The sequence below is a fragment of the Leucopleurus acutus genome (assembly GCF_964270905.1).
Source record: "Leucopleurus acutus genome assembly, chromosome: 2".
In the NCBI taxonomy this organism is placed as follows: Eukaryota; Metazoa; Chordata; class Mammalia; order Artiodactyla; family Delphinidae; genus Leucopleurus; species Leucopleurus acutus.
The window spans coordinates 63,657,217-63,680,465 of record NC_139143.1 but is presented as its reverse complement, the minus strand read 5'-3'; the positions used below and the strand labels follow the sequence as shown (position 1 = coordinate 63,680,465).

The 23,249-nt window shown below is 38.6% G+C and overlaps 1 protein-coding gene across 1 annotated transcript in view; it reads left to right on the top strand.

The window, feature by feature from the left end:
* KLHL20 (kelch like family member 20) overlaps positions 1-22,590 on the top strand; it is an 80,207-nt gene extending 57,617 nt beyond the window's left edge. The window contains exons 8-12 of the mRNA XM_082832788.1: positions 916-1,059; positions 16,860-16,993; positions 17,664-17,872; positions 18,486-18,592; positions 21,223-22,590. Of these exons, the coding sequence (XP_082688914.1) occupies positions 916-1,059; positions 16,860-16,993; positions 17,664-17,872; positions 18,486-18,592; positions 21,223-21,307 (679 nt within the window). The 3' untranslated portion in view covers positions 21,308-22,590. The remainder of the gene's footprint in view (positions 1-915; positions 1,060-16,859; positions 16,994-17,663; positions 17,873-18,485; positions 18,593-21,222) is intronic.
* Positions 22,591-23,249: the final 659 nt, after the last annotated feature.

Here is a 23,249-nt window from a genome sequence, read left to right as displayed (position 1 = left end):
GGAAGGGTAAGCTGGGACGAAGTGAGAGAGTGGCATGGACATATGTACATTACCCAATGTAAAATAGATAGCTAGTGGGAAGCAGCTGCATAGCACAGGGAGATCAGCTCGGTGCTTTGTGACTACCCAGAGGGGTTAGATAGGAAGGGTGGAAGGGAGATGCAAGGGAGAAGGGATATGGGATATATGTGTACGTGTAGCTGATTCACTTTGTTATACAGCAGAAACTACCGAACATTGTAAAGCAACTATACTCCAATAAAGATGTTAAAAAAAAAAATGAATATACTCTTTGCTCCATGATTCTGCTTCTCATCATCCATTGCACAAGGAGAAATATACAAGGGTGATCACTGTTTTTAATAACAAAATGTCACAATGTAAGGATACATCAATAGAAATATGATTTAAATAATATATGGCACACACAATATAATTAGATAGTTCAAAAGAGAAATCTAGAGCTATATCTATTATGAATAGATCTCAGAAATATATTGAGTGAAAAAGTAATGCATAATATGTGGTATTATGTACAGAAAACATGCTTGCATATAAAGAAATATATATATATGGATAGATATATACCTATATAAAAGAATTTTACCGAAAAATCTTGAAGGATGTACACCAAATCAAAATGGGAAAAGAACAGAAGTTGGGTGGAACTCAAAGAGAATTTTAGCTTTATCTATAACATTCTGAAAAAAATTTTTAAAGAAAATATATTTATATGTAACTTTTTAAGTAAAACTAAATTTCAAAAACTATATATAAATTAGACTATCACATATTTAGTTATTTATCAGCCTATATTTGGGGAAAGAATATATATATCATATTATATATCATTGCATGTATAAACATAGCCCTCTTTGTGTAATACGAACTGTGTTCTTGACGTGTTCTCTGCAGGTATGACCCCAAAACAAACCAATGGAGCAGTGATGTTGCTCCTACAAGCACCTGCAGGACAAGTGTTGGTGTGGCTGTGCTTGGAGGCTTTCTCTATGCTGTGGGTGGCCAGGATGGAGTGTCTTGCCTTAACATCGTTGAGAGGTGATTTTTTTAAAGTCATTTTCAGTTTTTTAAAAGAAACAATTTAGGACACTAGGGATTCACTATTCTGTAGATTTCCCATGGGCTTTAAGGAAAAAGTTTTCAGTTAACTTTAAAGTCTAGGAAGATGAAAGATATAACCCAATTTTTAAAATTATGTGTTACACTGACTGAGCCTAACATTGAAGTGTTGGAATCATATTTTAAATTTCATTTTATATATGATATCAAGGATACCACTTCTGAAATCTGTTCTGATTTTTTCCCCCAGTAATTGGAATGACTTTACTCAGACTTCCTCCAGAAAAAATGATTAAAGCAATAATTCTTTGTGTAGCATACCTTATAAAAACTCCAAGGTATTTTGTATGTGGATTCTCATTAATTCTTTTTTTAAGTTTTTATTTATTTGTTTGTTTGTTTATTTTGGCTGCACTGGGACTTTGTTGTGGCACGCAGGGTCTTTGTAGCAGGGCTTCTCTAGTTGCGGCGTGCAGGCTCAGTAGTTGAGGCATGCCGGCTCTCTAGTTGCGGTATGTGGGATCTTAGTTGCCCAACCAGGGATCAAACCCAGGCCCCCTGCATTGGGAGCATGGAGTCTTACCCACTGGACCACCAGGGAAGCCCCTGGCCCCTCTCATTAATTCCTGAAGTATACTTGGGGAAATCTTGGTGGGTTGCCATAATTTACTGTATACTTTTTTTTTTTCTTTTTGTCTGCGTTCAGTCTTCGTTGCTACACATGGGCTTTTCTCTAGTTGCGGACAGTGGGAGGTACTCTTCCTTGCCATGTGCAGGCTTCTCATTGCAGTGGCTGCTCTTGTTGCAGAGCACGGGCTCTAGGTGCACAGGCTTTGGTAGTTGTGGCTTGCAGGCTCTAGAGCACGGGTCAGTAGTGGCACATGGGCTTAGCTGCTCCACGGCACGTGGGATCTTCCCAGACCAGGGCTCGAACCCGTGTCCCCTGCATCGGCAGGCGGATTCTCAACCACTGGGCCACCAGGGAAGCCCCTATTATCAGATTTTTTGAAGCAATACTTTATGCCAGAAGAAAATGGAGTAACATATTTTAGATAGGGAGGGTGGAAGGGAGATGCAAGAGGGAGGGAGATGCAACAAAGAATTCTTTGTTGGGTGGGGGAGGGGCTGTCCTGTGCACTATAGGGTGTTTAACAGCATCCTTGGCCTCTACTGATTAAGTGCCACTAGTACATGCCTGGTTGTAATAACCAAAAATGTCCCCAGATGTTGCCACATGCCCTGGGGGGTGGGGTTGGAGGCACAATCACCCCAGTTGAGAACCAGTTGTGCTAGAGCCATCTAGTCACTAAGAACCCTCAAAATTGACCAGCCAAGATGGCTTTCCAGGACAGGGCCCACACTTCTGGGAGCAGAGTCAAAATTGAGCAGAACAAGGACAACAGATACAGTGAAAAGAAGGCCAGGTTAAAAGTAGGAGTATTGAATAAAGCCAATACATCTCAGGAGGCAAACCACTATATTTTTTAATGCTACATGAAAAAAAAAAAAAAGAGGGAACTCCATGAAACTGGAAATATTAGCACAAACCACTCTTTCTTCTAAGAGTTCAGGAAAACTCATTTCATGTAAAAATGAGCAACAGAAAGGTGTTGAGGCTAGATCCCATTAAAGTTAATATATGAAGAGAGAATAAGCAGCAATTACGTCTCTATAGAGAATGAAAACATACCAGAAAGATACAACTACAGAACAGATCAAAACTGTAATCAACTATTTCAAAAATATGCTAAAAGGCATTAGGAAAACAGTACAAGATATGAAAACACACAAGTCAGAATCTGAAAAGCTCAGAAATGAGATGACAAAACTCAGAAAAATACTAGAAATGTAAGAAAAAAATCACTTTAGAATGAAGGGTTAAATTAGAACAAATGAGCAAAACAGATAATGCCAAAAGACAAATAGAAGGTGAAAAAGAGGAAAGTTTTAAAGTCAAAAAGAAATAAAGAGGTAAAAAGGATTTAAGAGACAGAAACAAATATTGAAGACAGGTAAAAATCCACTATACAGATAATAGGAGTCCATGAAGAAGAAAATGAAAACAAGGGAACAGAGCAGATGCTAAAAACTGTGATTCAAAATTATTTTCCTGTTGTAATTTTTTAAAAATTGAAATGGTTTATTGAAATAATACACTATATCCTCTGAATACTGACCCAGAACAATGAACACTAAGATGTATTCTAATAAAATTACTGGACCTTGAAGAAAAAGGAAAAAAATCCTTTAGTTATCAACAAAAAAATACATGTTACTTATCAGGGAAAAAAATTTAGATTATTATCAGATTTTTTTTTTTTTTTTCCGGTATGCGGGCCTCTCACTACTGCGACCTCTCCCATTACGGAGCACAGGCTCCGGACACGCAGGCCCAGCAGCCACGGCTCACGGGCCCAGCCGCTCCACGGCATACGGTATCCTCCCGGACCGGGGCACGAACCCACGTCCCCTGCATCAGCAGGCGGACTCCCAACCACTGCGCCACCAGGGAAGCCCCTATTATCAGATTTTTTGAAGCAATACTTTATGCCAGAAGAAAATGGAGTAACATATTTTAGATATCCAAAGAAAATGTAAGCCAATGATTTTTTACCTAGAGAAACTGACCTTGAAGTATAAAAGGCAGAGACAAACTGTTAACATGTAAGAAATCAGGAAACTTTGTTCCCATGAGTTCCTGAGGAATCTACTAGAGAACAAGTTTCAGAAAAATTACTAGAGAGAGATTGACAGAGGACTAATAGTGAACATGAAACATACAGTAAATCTGAGAACTATGACTAAATAAGGGTTATAAGAGAGTGTAGCATGCCCTGGCTGTATCGTCACTCAATGTAAATTAGTTCAACTATTTTTTGAAGTGGGGGAAGAATGGGAAGAGATATGCAGAAAGAAATTTTAATTCTCAGGAATAGTGAAATGATAATATTGCTATTTTAAGACTGCTATGTGTATAATGTGGAATACAGGAAATGAGTATAGGTTATTCTGATTCTGTCCTCTTCTGTGTCCTTGAAAACCAGGAAGATATGGAATAATATGGATGTAAAATAGAAGAGTTTAAGTAAAACACCTTGTGCTGAATTTGAGTTAAATTTTTCTTAAAAAAAAATTATATTCTAGCTCTATCAACTGAAGAGGCCTAGAAATAATGACCAGCCAAGTCAGTGAACATCTCCACTCCCTGACTGTCTTGAAATTCCTTTTCCCACTAAAAGAAACCAGGGCTTCTTAGAGAAATGTCTGATTCCAGATTTAGGACAGGGAATGTATAGATGAGCCTGGACCATCTTTTCATACCAGATAGCAAGCAAGCTATCAAAGACTACTAGATATCAAAAAGATTCAAGAGTCAATTTGAAGATGTTCCACTGACCAAAGATGATACAATTTTAACCTTAAAAGAGATAATTGTAACTGATTAAAATCCAATAAATATATTTAAATCTATGGGTTCCTGTTGATATTTTAAAAAAAACCTTTTAGTTATTTAATTAGTTACCTTTGGAAGATTTTATTTATTATCTTGAAAACTAGTAAGCATATATCCAGGCTTTCTTTTACCAACTGTATCGCATATGAATTGGGTAATAAAATAGTAGGAAACAGAGGCAGAGAGAGAGAGAGAAAGAAACAGAAGCAGAGAGAAAGTGAGAGAGAAGGAGAGGCAAGGAAGCGGGGAGAGAGAGAGAGGATCCGTAGATAAGAGGATTGTTTCTTTTTATAAAGTATTCCAGCAAAAGAAAATAAAGGATAGAATATCACCATATTGCAACACTCAGTAAATTAATGCACCTAGGAATTAATAACAGCTCCTAACACACCACCTTCTGTAGTGTTGCCAAAGGGACCAAACGTGGTTTGATCTAACCTCTGAATCCAGCTGCCAGTTTGCAGAACATACAGAGGACAGGCCAATGTGTAGAGCTGCACTATAAGTGTACAGTCGATCAAATCCATATTGTGGGAGAAGTTGCAGGTCAAATGCCCAGGTTCTAAAACATGAATTCTGGGAGTGGGGGAGGGAGGAGAATAGAGGAAAAACCTGCAGAAAAAAGGAGACTTTTTAAAAATATGAAAAAGTGGTCCAGTTGTTAAGACCCCGCGCTTCCATGGCAGGGGGCATGGGTTAGATCGCTGGTCGGGGAACTGAGATCCTGCGTGCTGCATGGCACGACCAAAAAATTAAAAAATACAAACTAAGTAAATAAAAATACAAAAAGAAATTAATAAGTAAGAGTAAGTGTCTAGGGATGCATACGTGGCTGATAAAACTATGAAGAAATGTCAGGAAATGATTACTGTAAAAGTCAGGATAATGGTTACCCTGCCTGGGGGAAGGTTTTGAGATTGGAAAGGGACACGTGGAAGGGCTTCCAGTGTGGCAGGCAAAGTTATTTTTCTTGGCCTGGATGGTGGTTATAAGTAGACTTTCCTTATAATAACTTATTAAACTATACATTTGTTCTTGTGTGGCTTTCTGTATCAATATTTTGTTTTATAATAAAAGGGTTTAAAAAGTTATGCAAAGGCTTTTGCTTCTAAGTAGAATGCAATAAGTAGTGACAGCCATCATTCCCACTGCAACAACTAGGAAAAAATGACAAAGTACAAATATCATATTTTTAAAATCATCAGAGACATGTAGAAGTAACAAGGACTAGATGAGCTAAGAGTCCACTGAAGAAAGAGCCCATCTTATGTGAGCTGAGATCATCAGCTATTTTCTTCCCAAAAACATTTGCCAAGTTTTAACATGGGTTGAATACTGGACTTGGTCTAGGCAGAGGGGTTCTCCTGGAGGAGGATAAATCAGGGGAACTTTTGACAATCATGTAGGCTGGCATGACAGATTGGATTCTGGAACATACTTTTGTTTTTCCCAGTGGGACGTTTGCTGAGTGCTGGGATAGCACAGGAGAGCAGTGGACCAGGTTAAGTGAAATCTCATGCAATCTTACAGTGCTTAGAAGATAAAGTCCTACTATAGGGAGGGGCCTGCAACAAATACAAGACATCTCATCCTTGAGACATTTAAAAACAAAGGTGGACTGAGTCTAACTAAAGCTCAGTTCCTTTTTTTAAAAAATATTTTTATTGGAGTAGAGTTGATTTACAATGTTCTGTTAGTTTCAGATGTACAGCAAAGTGAATCTTTATACATATACATCTATCCACTCTTTTTTAGATTCTTTTCCATGGGCCATTACACAGTATTGAATAGAGTTCCCTGTGCTATACAGTAGGTCCTTATTAGTTACCTGTTTTATATATAGTAGTGTGTATATGTCAATCCCAATCTCCCAATTTATCCCTCCCCCCAACTTCCCCCTGGTAACCATAGGTTTATTTTTTTCTTATTGGTGTAAAATTGCTTTACAATGTTGTTAGTCTCTGCTGTACAATGAAGTGAATCAGCTATGTGTATACCTATATTCCCTCCCTCTTGGATCTCCCTCCCACCCCCTCCCCCCATCCCACCCCCTCCCCCCATCCCACCCATCTAGGTCGTCACAGAGCACCGAGCTGAGCTCCCTGTGCTATACAGCAGGTTCCCACTAGCTATCTATTTTACACATGGTAATGTATTTATATGAAACCTAATCTCCCAATTCATCCCACCCTCCCCTTCCCGTGCTGTGTCCACATGTCCGTTCTCTATTCCTGCCCTACATCTCTATTCCTGCCCTACAAATAGGTTCATCTGTACCATTTTTCTAGATTCCACATATATGCATTTATATACGATACTTGTTTTTCTCTTTCTGACTTACTTCACTCTGTATGACAGACTCTAGGTCCATCCACATCTCTACAAATGACCCAATTTCATTCCTTTTTGTGGCTGAGTAATATTCCATTGTACATATGTACCACATCTTTATCCATTCTTCTAGCGTTGGATATTTAGGTTGTTTCTGTGTCCTGGCTACTGTAAATACTGCTGCAGTGAATACTGGGGTACATGTGTCCTTTTGACTTATGGTTTTCTCAGGGTATATGCCCAGTAGCAGGATTGCTGGGTCATATAGTAGTTCTATTTTTAGTTTTTTTAAGGAACCTCCATACTGTGTTCTCCATAGTGGCTGTATCAATTTACATTCCCACCAACAGTGCCAAAGATTTCCCTTTTCTCTACATCCTCTCCAGCATTTATTGTGTGTAGATTTTTTGATGGTGGCCATTCTGATGGTGTGAGGTGATACTTCATTGTAGTTTTGATTTGCATTTCTCTAATAATTAGTGATGTTGAGCATCTTTTCATGTGCCTCTTGGCCATCTGTATGTCTTCTTTGGAGAAATGTCTATTTAGGCCTTCTGCCCATTTTTTTTTTTTTTCTTTGCAGTACACGGGCCTCTCACCATTGTGGCCTCTCCCACTGCGGAGCACAGGCTCCAGACGTGCAGGCTCAGCGGCCATGGCTCATGGGCCTAGCCGCTCCGCGGCATGTGGGATCTTCCCAGACCGGGGCACGAACCCGTGTCCCCTGCATCGGCAGGCAGACTCTCAACCACTGCGCCACCAGGGAAGCCCCTTCTGCCCATTTTTTGATTGGGTTGTTTGTTTTTTTAATAGTGAGCTGCATGAGCTGTTCATACATTTTGGAGATTAATCCTTTGTCCATTGATTCATTTGCAAGTATTTTCTCCCATTCAGAGGGTTGTCTTTTCGTCTTGTTTGTAGTTTCCTTTGCTTTGCAGAAGCTTTTAGTTTTCATTAGGTCCCATTTGTTTATTTTTCTTTTTATTTCCATTACTCTAGGAGGTGGATCAAAAAAGATCTTGCTGTGATTTATGTCAAAGAGTGCTCTTCCTATGTTTTCCTCTAAGAGTTTTATAGTGTCTGGTCTTACATTTAGATCTCTAATCCATTTTGAGTTTATTTTTGTGTTTGGTGTTAGGGAGTGTTCTAACTTCATTCTTTTACATGTAGCTGTCCAGTTTTCCGAGCACCACTTATTAAAGAGGCTGTCTTTTCTCCATTGTACGTTCTTGCCTCCTTTGTCATAAATTAGGTGACCATATGTGCATGGGTTTATCTCTGGGCTTTCTATCCTGAACCATTGATCTATATTTCTGTTTTTGTGCCAGTACTATACTATCTTGATTACTATAGCTTTGTAGTATAGTTTGAAGTTGGGGAGCCAGATTCCTCCAGCTCCATTTTTCTTTATCAAGATTGCTTTGGCTATTCAGGATCTTTTGTGTTTCTGTACACATTATAAAATTTTTTGTTCTAGTTCTGTGAAGAATGCCATTGGTAGTTTGATAGGGATTGCACTGAATCTGGAGATTGCTTTGGGTAGTATAGTCGTTTTCACAATATTGGTCCTTCCATCCAAGAATATGGTATATTTCTCCATCTGTTTACGTCATCTTTGATTTCTTTCATCAGTGTTTTATAGTTTTCTGAGTACAAGTCTTTTGCCTCCTTAGGCAGGTTTATTCCTAGGTATTTTATTCTTTTTTTTGCAATGGTAAATGGGAGTGTTTCCTTAATTTCTCTTTCTGATTTTTCATTGTTAGTGTATAGGAATGGTAGAGATTTCTGTGCATTAATTTTGTATCCTGCAACCTTACCAAATTCATTGAACTCCAGTAGTTTTCTGGTGGCTTCTTTAGGATTTTCTATGTATAGTACCATGTTATCTGCAAACAGTGACAGTTTTACTTCTTTTTTTGCAATTTATATTCCTTTTATTTCTTTTTCTTCTCTGATTGCCATAGCTAGGACTTCTAAAACTATGTTAAATAAGAGTGGTGAGAGTGGACATCCTTGTCTTGTTCCTGATCTTAGTGGAAATGCTTTCAGTTTTTCACCATTGAGTATGATGTTTTCTGTGGGTTTGTCATATACAGCCTTTATCATGTTGAGGTAGGTTCCCTCTATTCCCATTTTCTGGAGAGTTTTTATCATAAATGGGTGTTGAATTTTGTCAAAAGCTTTTTCTGCATCTATTGAGGTGATCATATGGTTTTTATTCCTTAATTTGTTAATATGGTGTATCACATTGATTGATTTGCGTATATTGAAGAATCCTTGCATTCCTGGGATAAATCCCACTTGACCATGGTATATGATCCTTTTAATGTGTTGTTGGATTCTGTTTGCTAGTATTTTGTTCAGGATTTTTGCATCTATGTTCATCAGTGATATTGGTCTGTTATTTTCTTTTTTTGTAGTATCTTTGTCTGGTTTTGGTATCAGGGTGATGGTGGCTTCATAGAACGAATTTGGGAGTACTCCCCCCTTTGCAATTTTTCGGAAGAGTTTGAGAAGGATCGGTGTTATCTCTTCTCTAAATGTTGGATAGAATGCACCTGTGAAGCCATATGGTCCTGGACTTCTGTTTGTTGGAAACTTTTTAATTACAGTTTCAATTTCATTACTTGTGATACGTCTGTTTATATTTTCTAGTTCTTCCTGGTTCAGTCTTAGAAAATTGTACTTTTCCAAGAATTTGTCCATTTCTTCGTGGTTATCCATTTTATTGGCATATAGTCATTTGTAGTAGTCTCTTATAATCCTTTGTATTTCTGTGGTGTCAGTTGTGATTTCTCCTTTTTCATTTCTAATTTTATTTATTTGAGTCCTCTCCCTGTTTTTTTCTTGATGAGTCTGGCTAAAGGTTTATCGATTTTGTTTATCTTCTCAAAGAACAAACTTTTAGTTTTATTGATCTTTGCTATTTTACTTGTTTCTATTTCGTTTATTTCTGTTAGAAAGAATAAAAAAATAAAAATATAGATGAAACAACAACCAGAAGGTAAAACAGAACCACAATAGTAAAAAGGAGGAAAAAAAAGCGGAAAAGGCCTTGGCTCTGGGGGGTGGGGTTTAGGTGGTAGGTGGGGCCTATGCTTAGGTCCCACAGGGCCGGATAAGGCCCTGGGAGGGTGGGGGCTTAGGCTCAGTGCAGCAGCAGTGACCCAGGAGTGCCTCTGGCTTTGGAGGGTGGAGGACCAGGTCCAGGACCCCAGCAGGCTCCCTGGGCCCGAGAGGGCAGGGGAAACGCTAGGCGAGTTCCCCCCGATCCTCCAATCCCTGGAGGGCCCTGCCCCATTGGCCTCTCTTCTTCTTCCCCCCCTCCTCCCTCCTATGCCCCTAGGACCCACAGATCCAGAGGGGGCCCCAGAAGGCAGGGGACCAGACCAGGAAGCCCAACAGGCTTTCCGGGGGCAAGTGTGCAGGGGAAATGCCCTCTGTGCCTCCCCGATTCTCCAATCAAAGAGGGCTTCGGGGCTTCCCTGGTAGTGCAGTGGTTAAGAATCCACCTGCCAATGCAGGGGACGTAGGTTCAAGCCCTGGTCCGGGAAGATCCCACATGCCATGGAGCAGCTAAGCCCATGCGGCACAACTACTGAGTCTGCACTCTAGTGCCTGTGAGCCATAACTACTGAGCTCGTGTGCCACAACTACTGAAGCCCGTGAGCCTAGAGCCCATGCTCCGCAACAAGAGAAGCCACTGCAATAAGAAGCCCACGCACTGCAACGAAGAATAGCCGCAGCTCGCCGCAACTAGAGAAAGCCTGTGTGCAGCAATGAAGACCCAACACAGCCAAAACTAAGTTAATTAATTAATTAATTAAAAAAAAAAGAAGGCTCCACCCTGTCCTCCTCTCCTCTTCTCCCCCTGCCTCCCTCCTACGCCCCTAGGACCAGCATGGCCCAGAGGGGGCCTCAGAGGGCAGAGGACCTGGCCCGGGAACCCTGCAGGCTTCCCGGGGCCCGATTGGGCAGGGGAAACGCTAGACTTGCTCCCCCTGATCTCCAAGCCCCCCAAGCGTTCCTCCAAGTATGAGAACCCCTTCCCCCTTCCAGCCACCCCTCAGGGGCGCCGGTCCTGTCTGGCCTCCACTTCTCATCCCCCCTTACTCCCTCCACGTCCTACCCGGCCTCTCAGGGGTTCCTCCCATCTCCTTGGGCATCGAGGTCTCCTACCAGTGTCCGGCCAGTGCCCTAGTTGTGGGGAGGCGTGAACTCCGTGTCCTCCCCTGCCGCCATCTTGACTCTGCCCCATAAGTTTATTTTCTACATCTGTAACTCTATTTCTGTTTTGTAGATAAGTCCATATGTAGCCTTTTTTTAGATTCCACATATACGCGATATCATGATATTTGTCTTTCTCTGTCTGACTTACTTCCATCAGTATGACAGTCTCCAGGTCCATCCATGTTGCTACAAATGGCATTATTTTGTTCTTTTTTATGGCTAATATTCCATTGTATATATGTACCACATCTGCTTTATCCATTCATCTGTTGTTGGACATTTAGGTTGATTCCATGTCCTGGCTATTGTAAATAGTGCTGCAATGAACATTGGGGTGCATGAACCATTTTGAATTATGGTTTTCTCCAGATATATGCCCAGGACTGGGATTGTTGGATCATATGGTAGCTCTATTTTTAGTTTTTTAAGGAACCTCTATACTTTCTCCATAGTGGCTGTACCAGTTTACATTCCCACCAACAGTGTAGGAGGGTTCCCTTTTCTCCACACCCTCTCCAGCATTTATTGTTGTAATTTTTTGATGATGGCTATTCTGATGGTGTGAGGTAATACCTTATTGTAGTTTTGATTTGCATTTCTCTAATAATTAGTGATGTTGAGCATCTTTTCACGTGCCTCTTGGCCATCTGTATGTCTTCTTTAAAGAAATGTCTACTTAGATCTTTCGTCCATTTTTTGGTTGGGTTGTTCGTTTATTTGATATTGAGCTGCATGAGCTGTTTGTGTATTTTGGATATTTTCTCCCATTCTGAGGGTTGTCTTTTCGTTTTGTTTATAGTTTCCTGTGCAAAAACTTTGAAGTTTAATTAGGTCCCATTTGTTTATTTTGTTTTTATTTTCATTACTCTAGGAGGTGGATCAAAAAAGATCTTGCTGCGATTTATGTCAGAGAGTGTTCTGCCTAGGTTTTCCTCTAAGAGTTTTATAGTATCTGGCCTTACATTTAGGTCTTTAATCCATTTTGAGTTTTTTTTTTTTTTAACATCTTTATTGGGGTATAATTGCTTTACAATGGTGTGTTAGTTTCTGCTTTATAACAAAGTGAATCAGTCATACATAAACATATGTTCCCATATGTCTTCCCTCTTGTGTCTCCCTCCCTCCAACCCTCCCTATCCCACCCCTCCAGGCTGTCACAAAGCACTGAGCCAATATCCCTGTGCCATGCAGCTGCTTCCCACTAGCTATCTACCTTACTACGTTTGTTGGTGTGTATATGCCCATGACTCTCTCTCGCCCTGTCACAGCTCACCCTTCCCCCTCCCCATAACCTCATCCGTTCTCTAGGAGGTCTGCGTCTTTATTCCTGCCTTACCCCTAGGTTCTTCATGACATTTTTTTTCTTAAATTCCATATATATGTGTTAGCATACGGTATTTGTCTTTTTCTTTCTGACGTACTTCACTCTGTATGACAGACTCTAGGTCTATGCACCTCATTACAAATAGCTCAATTTTGTTTCTTTTTATGGCTGAGTAATATTCCATTGTATATATGTGCCACATCTTCTTTATCCATTCATCCGATGATGGGCACTTAGGTTGTTTCCATATCCGGGCTATTGTAAATAGAGCTGCAATGAACATTTTGGTACATGACTCTTTTTGAATTTTGGTTTTCTCAGGGTATATGCCCAGTAGTGGGATTGCTGGGTCATATGGTAGTTCTATTTGTAGTTTTTTAAGAAACCTCCATACTGTTCTCCATAGTGGCTGTACCAATTCACATTCCCACCAGCAGTGCAAGAGTGTTCCCTTTTCTCCACATCCTCTCCAGCATTTATTGTTTCTAGATTTTTTGATGATTGCCATTCTGACTGGTGTGAGATGATATCTCATTGTAGTTTTGATTTGCATTTCTCTAATGATTAATGATGTTGTGCATTCTTTCATGTGTTTGTTGGCAGTCTGTATATCTTCTTTGGAGAAATGTCTATTTAGGTCTTCTGCCCAGTTTTGGATTGGGTTGTTTGTTTTTTTGTTATTGAGCTGCATGAGCTGCTTGTAAATTTTGGAGATTAATCCTTTGTCGGTTGCTTCATTTGCAGATATTTTCTCCCATTCTGAGGGTTGTCTTTTGGTCTTGTTTATGGTTTCCTTTGCTGTGCAAAAGCTTTGAAGTTTCATTAGGTCCCATTTGTTGATTTTTGTTTTTATTTCCATTACTCTAGGAGGTGGGTCAGAAAGGATCTTGCTGTGATTTATGTCCTAGAGTGTTCTGCCTATGTTTTCCTCTAAGAGTTTGATAGTTTCTGGCCTTACATTTAGGTCTTTAATCCATTTTGAGCTTATTTTTGTGTATGGTGTTAGGGAGTGATCTAATCTGATACTTTTACATGTACCTGTCCAGTTTTCCCAGCACCACTTATTGAAGAGGCTGTCTTTTCTCCATTGTATATTCTTGACTCCTTTATCAAAAACAAGATGACCATATGTGAGTGGGTTTATTTCTGGGCTTTCTATCCTGTTCCATTGATCTATCTTTCTGTTTTTGTGCCAGTACCATACCGTCTTGATAACTGTAGCTTTGTAGTATAGTCTGAAGTCAGGGAGCCTGATTCCTCCAGTTCCTTCTTTCATTCTCAAGATTGCTTTGGCTTTTCGGGGTCTTTGTGTTTCCATACATATTGCCAAATTTTTTGTTCTAGTTCTGTGAAAAATGCCAGTGGTAGTTTGATAGGGATTGCATTGAATCTGTAGATTGCTTTGGGTAGTAGAGTCATTTTCACAATATTGATTCTTCCAATCCAAGAACATGGTATATCTCTCCATCTATTTGTATCATCTTTAATTTCTTTCATCAGTGTCTTATAATTTTCTGCATTGAGTTTATTTTTGTGTATGGTGTTAGGGTGTGTTCTGATTTCATTCTTTTACATGTAGCTGTCCAGTTTTCCCATCACCACTTATTGAAGAGACTGCCTTTTCTCCATTATATATTCTTGCCTCCTTTGTCATAGATTAGGTGACCACAGATGCATGGGTTTATCTCTGGACTTTCTATCCTGAACCATTGATCTATATTTCTGTTTTTGTGCCAGTACGATACTGTTTTGATTACTGTAGCTTTGTAGTATAGTTTGAAGTCAGGAAGTCTGATTCCTCTGGCTCCATTTTTCTTTCTCAAGATTGCTTTGGCTATTCGTGGTCTTTTGTGTTTCCACACAAATTGTAAAATTTTTTGTTCTATTTCTGTGAAAAATGCCATTGGTAATTTGATAGGGATTGCATTAAATCTGTGGATTGTAAAGCTTAATTCCTGATTGGATTGAGGTGTTCAACATTTCACCGTGTCTGCCTAATATAAGAAAGAGTGAATCCATTGTTTGGGGCATAGGTGTTGTCTACAGGGGTATAATATCAATTTCTGTTTCTAGGATTCCATTATTTTATGATAATGCCAAGCATACAATAAAAAAATATATGAGACATATAAAGAAACAGAAAAATATGGCCAATAATTGAGAGAAAAAGTTGACAACAGAAGCCGACTTATAGATAATCCATATTTGGAGATGACAGAAAAAGACTTTAAAATAAGTATAATAAATACATTGAATAAAATAGAGAAAAAGATCAATGGGTAAAAAGTTGGAGAATTTTAATATAGGATTGGAATCTAAAAATAAGATGTACATTTCTAAAATATAGTATCTAAAATGAAGAACTCATTGAATGAGATTAAATAGACAAGGTAGAAGTAGACTGGACACAGCAGAAGACAGAGTTAGTAAACTCAAAGTCAGATTAATAGAAAATATCCAAAAAGAAGAACAGAATGTAAAGAACAGACCATAAGGAACTCAGGGAACACAAATAGACTAACACATATGTAATTGGAGTCCCAGAAGGAAAATAGCAATAAGAGCAGAAGCAATATTTGAAGACAGAATATTTGGCTGAGAATTTTCTAAAAGTGATGAAAAATAAACTTTATTCAAAGTGCATGAACCTCAGGATACCTTTACTGACTAACCATAACCTTTCTCCAGGGCCTCCATTCTGCAGCACTTATATCTCTGCTTCTTTCATCTCTGTGAGTTACTACATTCTCAGAATTTGTTTGGAGGTTTTTCCTTAAGAATGTGCTGTGTCTCCCCAGCTTGCTTCTTAAGAACAAGGGCTATTTTTAGTATTATTTATTTTATATCCTGTAAGATTGATATAGTTTGCTATACAATATTTAATATACTAACAGAATTTTTCACCTATGTAATAAAATGCCCAGCACAATTCCAAGTGATTTTTGTCATATTTATTTCTGAACACCAATAATTTATCAATCAGGGCTCAGTTAAAAAAAATGGAAACCATATCAGCTATTTTAGTAAAGAGAATTTGACATTAAAAAATTGGCTAGGGCTTCCCTGGTGGCGCAGTGGTTGAGAGTCAACCTGCCGATGCAGGGGACATGGGTTTGTGACCCAGTCCAGGAAGATCCCAAATGCCGTGGAGAGGCTGGGGCTGTGAGCCATGGCCGCTGAGCCTGCACATCCGGAGCCTGTGCTCCGCAACGGGAGAGGCCACAACAGTGAGTGGCCCGTGTACTGCAAAAAAAAAAAAAAAAAAATTGGCTAGCACATATTGAAGGGCTGGAAAAAAAAAAAAGAAAAAAGGACACTGAAGTAACTGTAGGAACCCTAGGTCTGGGAAGACAAGGAAAGAGATTAGAGTTATTAGAGCCTAGAAGCTTGGAGGAGAGGTCCCATAGAACTAGGACCATCAGCACCTGAGGAGATGGTGCCCTGAACAGCTGTGACTCACATCTCCATGGAGGGTTATCTGCCTGGCTGGTTCTGGAAGGCTGTATTTTCCAAAAATGGTTACAATACCTGACATCTCACATGCTCTTCATACAATCTGACTTTGAAACTCTTCACTGAGAGATGAGGTCTGTGTTTGCTCCCCTCGAATTTGGGCTGGCTTATCAGTATATGGTAGTAGCTCTATGTGACTTGTGAGGCTAGGTCATAAAAGATGATACATCTTTCACTTGTAACTCTTGGGGCACTCACCTTTGAAGCCTTCAGCTGTCTGAGGTCGCCATGCTGAGAGGAAGCCCAACTAGCCTACATGGAGAGACCCTGAGGCTACATGGAGACATGCCCAGCCAGCGCCCAGCTGCTTCAGCACCTGGCTGTTCCAGCTCTAGCCACAATTTGACAGCAACCACATGAGACACCTGAGCCAGAACTTCCCTGTGAAGCCCTTCCTAAATTCCTGATGCCTGGAAACATAAGAATTAGTAAAATAATTATTGTGGAAAGTCACTGAGTTTTGGGGTGGTTTGTTACACAGCACAGATAACCAGAACACTGGTACTGTTATCTCAGGAGCTCAGAGGAGCTGCCTCACAGAGCTGTGACTGAAACCCCCAACAAGGCTAGCTTTGGAAGTGCCAGAAAAAGTCTAGAAACTGAAATTAACTGCTACTGTCAGAGTGAAAGGCCAATGTTGAGACAATATTGACAGGGTTGGCAAGCAAACAGAAAGTGTCTAGTCCTTCCTTTTGGCAGAGTCTAGTAGAGAGCCAGCTTGGCAAAGGAGAAATGTAGTTTTCAGAGTTCTAGCCCCAGTTCATAAGTCAGAGTACTGATAACTATGTAAAAATGTTAGATTCTCTCTGTACATTTGACCTTAGCAAATCTATGTATCTAACATATCTTTAACATAATTTCATACCTTATGGAAAAGGCTTCACTTAATAAAAACATGCGTGCAGTCTTTGGTTTCTCTTACCGCAGGTATGATCCGAAGGAGAACAAGTGGACTCGGGTGGCTTCTATGAGTACTAGGAGACTAGGCGTGGCTGTGGCTGTGTTAGGAGGGTTCTTATACGCTGTAGGTGGCTCTGATGGGACATCTCCACTCAACACAGGTTAGTTCCTTCCAAAGTCAGTCTGGTTTCCCCAAACCAATACATTTTTTCTTAGGAGAGTCCCCTTACAAAAAGTATAAAAAGTTCATGTTATCCTATCATTTATTAAGAAAATTATTTTCCCTCTAGGAGAGTTCAACTGTTAGCTCTTCCTCAGCTCCTTCTGCAGTCATAGTCTACTAGTATATTCCCAAAGTATTTCTTTCTCCCTTCATTTCACAAGTTGCTAGGAATTTATAATGAATAAAACAACTATTTTCTTAATATTATTTCCCTCCCCCAACCATCTTTCCTTAAAAAACAAATAAAATCCTCTGTATTATAATCTAAAAATAAATAAAAACTTATAAACTGGTTTATAGTCTTATCCTGTCATTTAAAGATAAGGAGAGATGCCACGAGTCACGTAGCTAATGAGTCATATAGCCAGAACTAGAACTAGGTACCTTGACTCCAACACATGCCCCTTCCATCAACCATACCTAAAAGAAATCAGTCCCTGATGAGAATATAGTAGTATTATCCAAAGGTAGATGATTCCTTCTCAGAAGCAAAAATCAGATTGCTTATTGAAAATATATGTTATCACAAAGTGAAGTAGCTATGAAGAAAACTAGAGGTGAAAGGAAATGATTGCATGGTCACTTACTGGTTTTTCTTTTCCCTGCAGTGGAGCGTTATAATCCTCAGGAAAACAGATGGCACACCATAGCCCCTATGGGGACCCGGAGGAAACACCTAGGCTGTGCAGTGTATCAGGATATGATCTATGCCGTAGGAGGCAGAGATGACACTACAGAGCTTAGCAGTGCTGAGAGATACAACCCCAGAACTAACCAGTGGTCTCCAGTGGTGGCTATGACATCCCGCCGTAGTGGAGTAAGTGCCCGGCTACTGAAAACTTTGAAAAGCAAAAGCACCAAGAGAGGGCTGTGCAGGAGAAGTCTGATCTGTAAAGTATAATACAATGGGACAGTGAGGAGATGCACTGTATAGGCAAAACAACCCGTCACTTTTGTACTGGAAAAAAAAGTTAATTTCTTTTGATTACTATTATCTCAAGAAGTTAAATACCTTATATCCAATCATATCTTTAATTAGAGAATTATTTTTATGATTTATTTACTTTTATTGAAGTATAGTTGATGTATAATATTATGTTAATTTCTGCTGTACAGCAAATGATTCAGTTATACATATATACATTCTCTTTTAATATTCTTTTCCATTATGGTTTATCACAGGATACTGAATATAGTTCCCTCTGCTATACAGTAGGACCTTGTGGTTTATCCATTCTATATACAATAGTTTGCATCTTATGATTTATCTTGTAATCAGTTGCTTCTTTGAAAGGCATCGCCCTGTCTTATCTACTCCCTTATCTAACTTCACTCAAATTCATTGATATTGGATTGGATTGGATATATAGATTCATCCATATCTAATAGAGAGCAGCTTCTTCAGCAGCCACTGTGTTTTGGTCCCATAGGTTGGCCTGGCAGTAGTGAATGGACAGCTCATGGCTGTAGGAGGTTTTGATGGCACAACGTACTTGAAGACCATTGAAGTTTTTGATCCTGATGCCAATACATGGAGGTAACCTTTAAGCTATGTTGCAAATCACCTCACTGCTGACTTGAAAATCATGGGCTTGAGATAAAACATGACCATCAAAATCAAGATGGTCAGTATACTGAATTACCTCTTGCAGTACTTTGAAAAGGGCTCAAAGTTACCCATATTCGATGGCTTATTTTTACTTCATTGCTCTAAAGTGGCTGACATCTTACAAAATTCCTCTCTTTGGTAACTGTCCAGTTTTATAATTGGAGGTAGCAAAAACAGAAAAAACAATCTCCCCTCTAGCTCCGTCACATTCAGCTGAGGAAACTAAAGCACTGAGAAATAAAGAGACCTGCCTAAGCAAGTTAGTGACAGAGTTAGAATTAGAACCTAGACCTTTGGCTGTCAATCTGTCATTGCAATTTTTATGCCCAGGAAAAACAAATTGCAGTTACCGTTTTAAAAATAATATTTTATTTCATTTTAAAACTGATTTTTTTCTTGAGTTTTAAAAATATTTAAATATGTTATTACTCTATTTTAATGTCTAGTAAATTGTAACAGTCACTTTTAGCAAGGAGGCTACATCTTACTTAGGAGAGTTTAAGTTAAGCTGTATTCATAGGCTTAATTTTACTTTGCTTTTAAATCCTTAATTGTCTAACAAATCCTTCCTAAATACTTAAGTAGTTCTTATAAATTCACATAAATTGGGTGACTCTTGCATTTATTTTAAATATTCAAAAACTTTTACAAATGTAGCAAAATTCTCTTAAACCTTTCAACTTAAAATCCTAAGTCTAAATCTTTGCTCAGTCATACATTTTAAACTTGATCTTTGCTCAATCACACATTTTAAGCTTGATTGACAAAACTAATCTGATAGATGCTCTAATATGCCAAAGTCTCTTAAACACTATAAGTTTAAAAGGTCAAATATATAGTTAATTCTCATTTTTAATATAAAATATTAATAGTATGGGTTTGAGGTACTTTATATCTATACTAATATCTATTTTAAATACTAGCTTTGAAAAAAAAAGTTTTACCTTCTAAGCAGTTCTTTCTCAGAGAATTGGGCTTATTTGCCTAAACACGTCTGGGGTAACCATCTCAGTGGTTGAGGTTGCACATAAACCACAGATAGCAGTCTAGATATGGTATCTGAGGCAGAAGACATTCTGAAAGATTTTTCTCATGACTATGAAAGATAAGTTGACGTCTTTTATAGTCACTTTTATATTCCAGAAGGGGAAGTCTTGTAGTCCATTCCTGCTGCATTCTGAGTATACATTTTCTAATTTTGAGCCTGTAACTATCACCCAGATTTTTTTCATTAGTATATAAGATTCAACTAATGAATTTACTGGGTTCTTTTTATAGTCTTCATCTCTGGGAAACAGGGAAAGCCACAACTTTGACAGATATCTGAATGACATTCTTTGGATTCTGCATCTCTCTCATGCTCTGCATGGCTCAGTGGTCACAATACTAAAAGTCAGACTAATAACACTGTAGCACTTTTTGCTAATACATCACATTTTCACAACCTTTTTCATGAAGTAAAGATTTACTGAGTGCTCTAGACCCTGGGAATACAAAAGTGAACACAACAAAATTCCCTGCCCGCCTGGAGCTGACATTACGAGGGAGATAGTGCCATACCAGGGGTGGAAGTGCTATGGCAAATAGCAGAGAGGCAGGGAGTCCAGGGAGGATTATCCACTTTAAAAGGTAGCCCAGGGAGGCCCCACTGAAAAGGTAACATTTCAGCAAAACCTAATAGAGGTTAAGGGAAAGAGAATGGCAGGTTTTCATGAATAGGAGCCTCTCACTTATGGTGTATTTTCTTCCATATACAGCTTTCTATTTTTAGTGGGAATCTGGGTAAGCATAATTTGGGAAGACAGCCAAGTTTATTTCTGCCACTTAATGACTATCATCCTATGTAAGGACTTGTTTCTCAGTAACTATTACTAATATATGTTAGTAATATTTGACCAAGTAATATTCATGAAATTCTTAAGGACCATCTGTTGAGGGATTACTATATAAATTTTTGTAGTTACATATCCCAAATTTAAAGCCAATTTAAAATCAATACTTACAGTTGACAGAGGATCTAATATTCTTTTCCATGGAAATCCTTAATTTTGAAGATGATCTTTTTCACATATCAAAAACTAGATGCAGACTTTATTTAATCATATCCAGCTTTGTTCCATAAAGGGTTTGAGAAGACTTCTAAGAGTACATACAAAACAAAAGGATAGAAATAAATCACTGAAGTTTAGGCAAAAGCAAAATGTGGGTGGGAAAATATTATAGCCAGGGTCAAAATTAGACACAAAAATGTAGAATATGTGATTCTGTGTATTTGTTATAAGTCAGTCTACATGTAGAGTTATAAAGTTACAAGGCAAAATGGATATGGTGCTCTCTTAAAACAGTGTCCTAAAAGTCAGAGAATTTCAGTCAATGTCTGAAATAATTCTGCTACTTGCCAGTGCTCAATTCCAGCTCCTACTCTTTGGAAGAGATGTATGAAGCTAAAAATATTAGTTGTAATATAAAACAAAGAATTGTGTTTTATTAACATCTACATTATGGAAGAAATAGTGCTTTTTCTATTTAGAAATCTGATTGTGTTTCTTTCTTTGCAGGTTATATGGCGGGATGAATTACCGTCGGCTTGGAGGTGGTGTAGGAGTTATAAAAATGACACATTGTGAATCCCATATATGGTGACCATATAGAAGACAGTCATGCATTTGCTCCTCTGTATTGTGGAGAGCTTTGACTTTGGAGCTTTGTACAGCTCTAGAATACACTAAACAAATTTTATTATTTGCCAGTGCCTCAACATGTGGAAATACAGATACATTGAAAGTACTTCACCTGCAAGACGCCACCTTTGCACAATAATTTTCAGTTCTGTGCAGAAGAATATTTATTTTTGGTTTTAATTTATCATGGGATTTTTGTTGCTGGGTTTTTGGTTTTTTGTTTTGGGATTTAGCCTTCCTCCCACCAAAAGAGAAAAAAAGGAAAGACAAAAAAAAAAAACACATTTCAAGCAGTAAAACCTTATTTTTAAGATACTGATTAAGTTTGAAACTACTAATAAGGGAAGAGGTCTATATGGGATCTAGTTGTCAGTTCTAAGCACTCCATCCACAAGACTCCACTACTTACAGGGACTTATCAGTGACAAAGATAGGTATGCAAGGTGTATTAGTTAGGCATCATTCTTGCAGTAAGCACCAGAAGACTTAAAAATCTAAAAAACAGAACAAACATCTCATTTAACTAGAACAATTCAAAAGGAATATTAAATCAATAAGACCAGGACTCAGATGCCAAAGTTTTCATCAGTGGAAGCTCACATCTTGTTTCCTTCCTTATGGACTTGCTTGCCACTATAAAGTCTTTTTTTCTAGAGTTCCTGCTAGATCTAGAGCTCTGCTCAGTGCCTCTACAAAAACAGTATATGATTCTCATATACTGTCTTGAGAATCCCCCAGTAGAATCACGTGTAACTCTGCAAGTTTTTGCTCAAAAACGTTACTGACTGAAGCAACTTTACTTTCTATTTCCTATTGCTACTAAGGACCAGCAGGGAGAAATGGCCTCTCCCCAGCAGTGAATACTGTTATGCAATTTACACTTGATGCTCAGGCCTGCTGAAGCTGAGGCTTACCTGTAATCACAGCCTCCAAGGGAATGAATTCTTCAGTTCATGAAATAGTATGCTAACGAGTATAAAATCAATTGAGGCATTTAATTGATAAAATCTTGGTTCTTTTATAAAAACTATATATCATTATCCTCATTCTATAAAGCCACTATTACCACCACTCTCAAATTGCACTTTCTGGTAAAAAGTTAACATTTTTAAGGAAAAAGAAGAATACAGATTTCAGTGGTTAAAGTGTTTTTGTTATTGTGATCATACACCAATTTTTTCAATGTATCTTGCAGTAAAAGCTTTGAAAAAGACTTTAACCACAACCATAAGGAATAACCTTCTTCTCCCTCCCCTCACTACAAAAATGTTTGGCAACATTTGTGTTTACATTTAAAGATCATTTGCACCTTTATAAGGAAAAAAAATAAGTATTTGGTAAACAATTGTTTACATGCATCATTTATGCTTTTTTCTAGCATGTATAACTTTTTAAAATAAAGGTAGTACTTACCATAAAAAAATTTTGGTTAATGCTTTTTAATGCTTGTATCTCTGCTACTTAATTTAGATTTTCTGTTTCTATATCATTTACACTTCCTATTATAAAGTTAAAAGTACTTACAACCTGAAGGAATAAAAGGATTACCAGCTAGAATTATGAATGAATTTTTATTATATATTTTATATAATAGTAGTATATTACCTAACCTCTAAACTTATTTTCTTGTGTGGGACTTGGAATCAAACAATTTTGAGCTAGAAGGACTTTTAAAAATCATCTGGTCCAGGGACTTCCCTGGTGGCACAGTGGTTAATAATCCTCCTGCCAACACAAGGGACACGGGTTCGAGCCCTGGTCTGGGAAGATCCTGTATGCCGCGGAGCAACTAAGCCTGTGCGCCACAACTATTGAGCCTGCGCTCCAGAGCCTGTGAGCCACAACTACTGAGCCCATGTGCCTCAACTACTGAAGCCCGCACGCCTAGAGCCCGTGCTCCACAA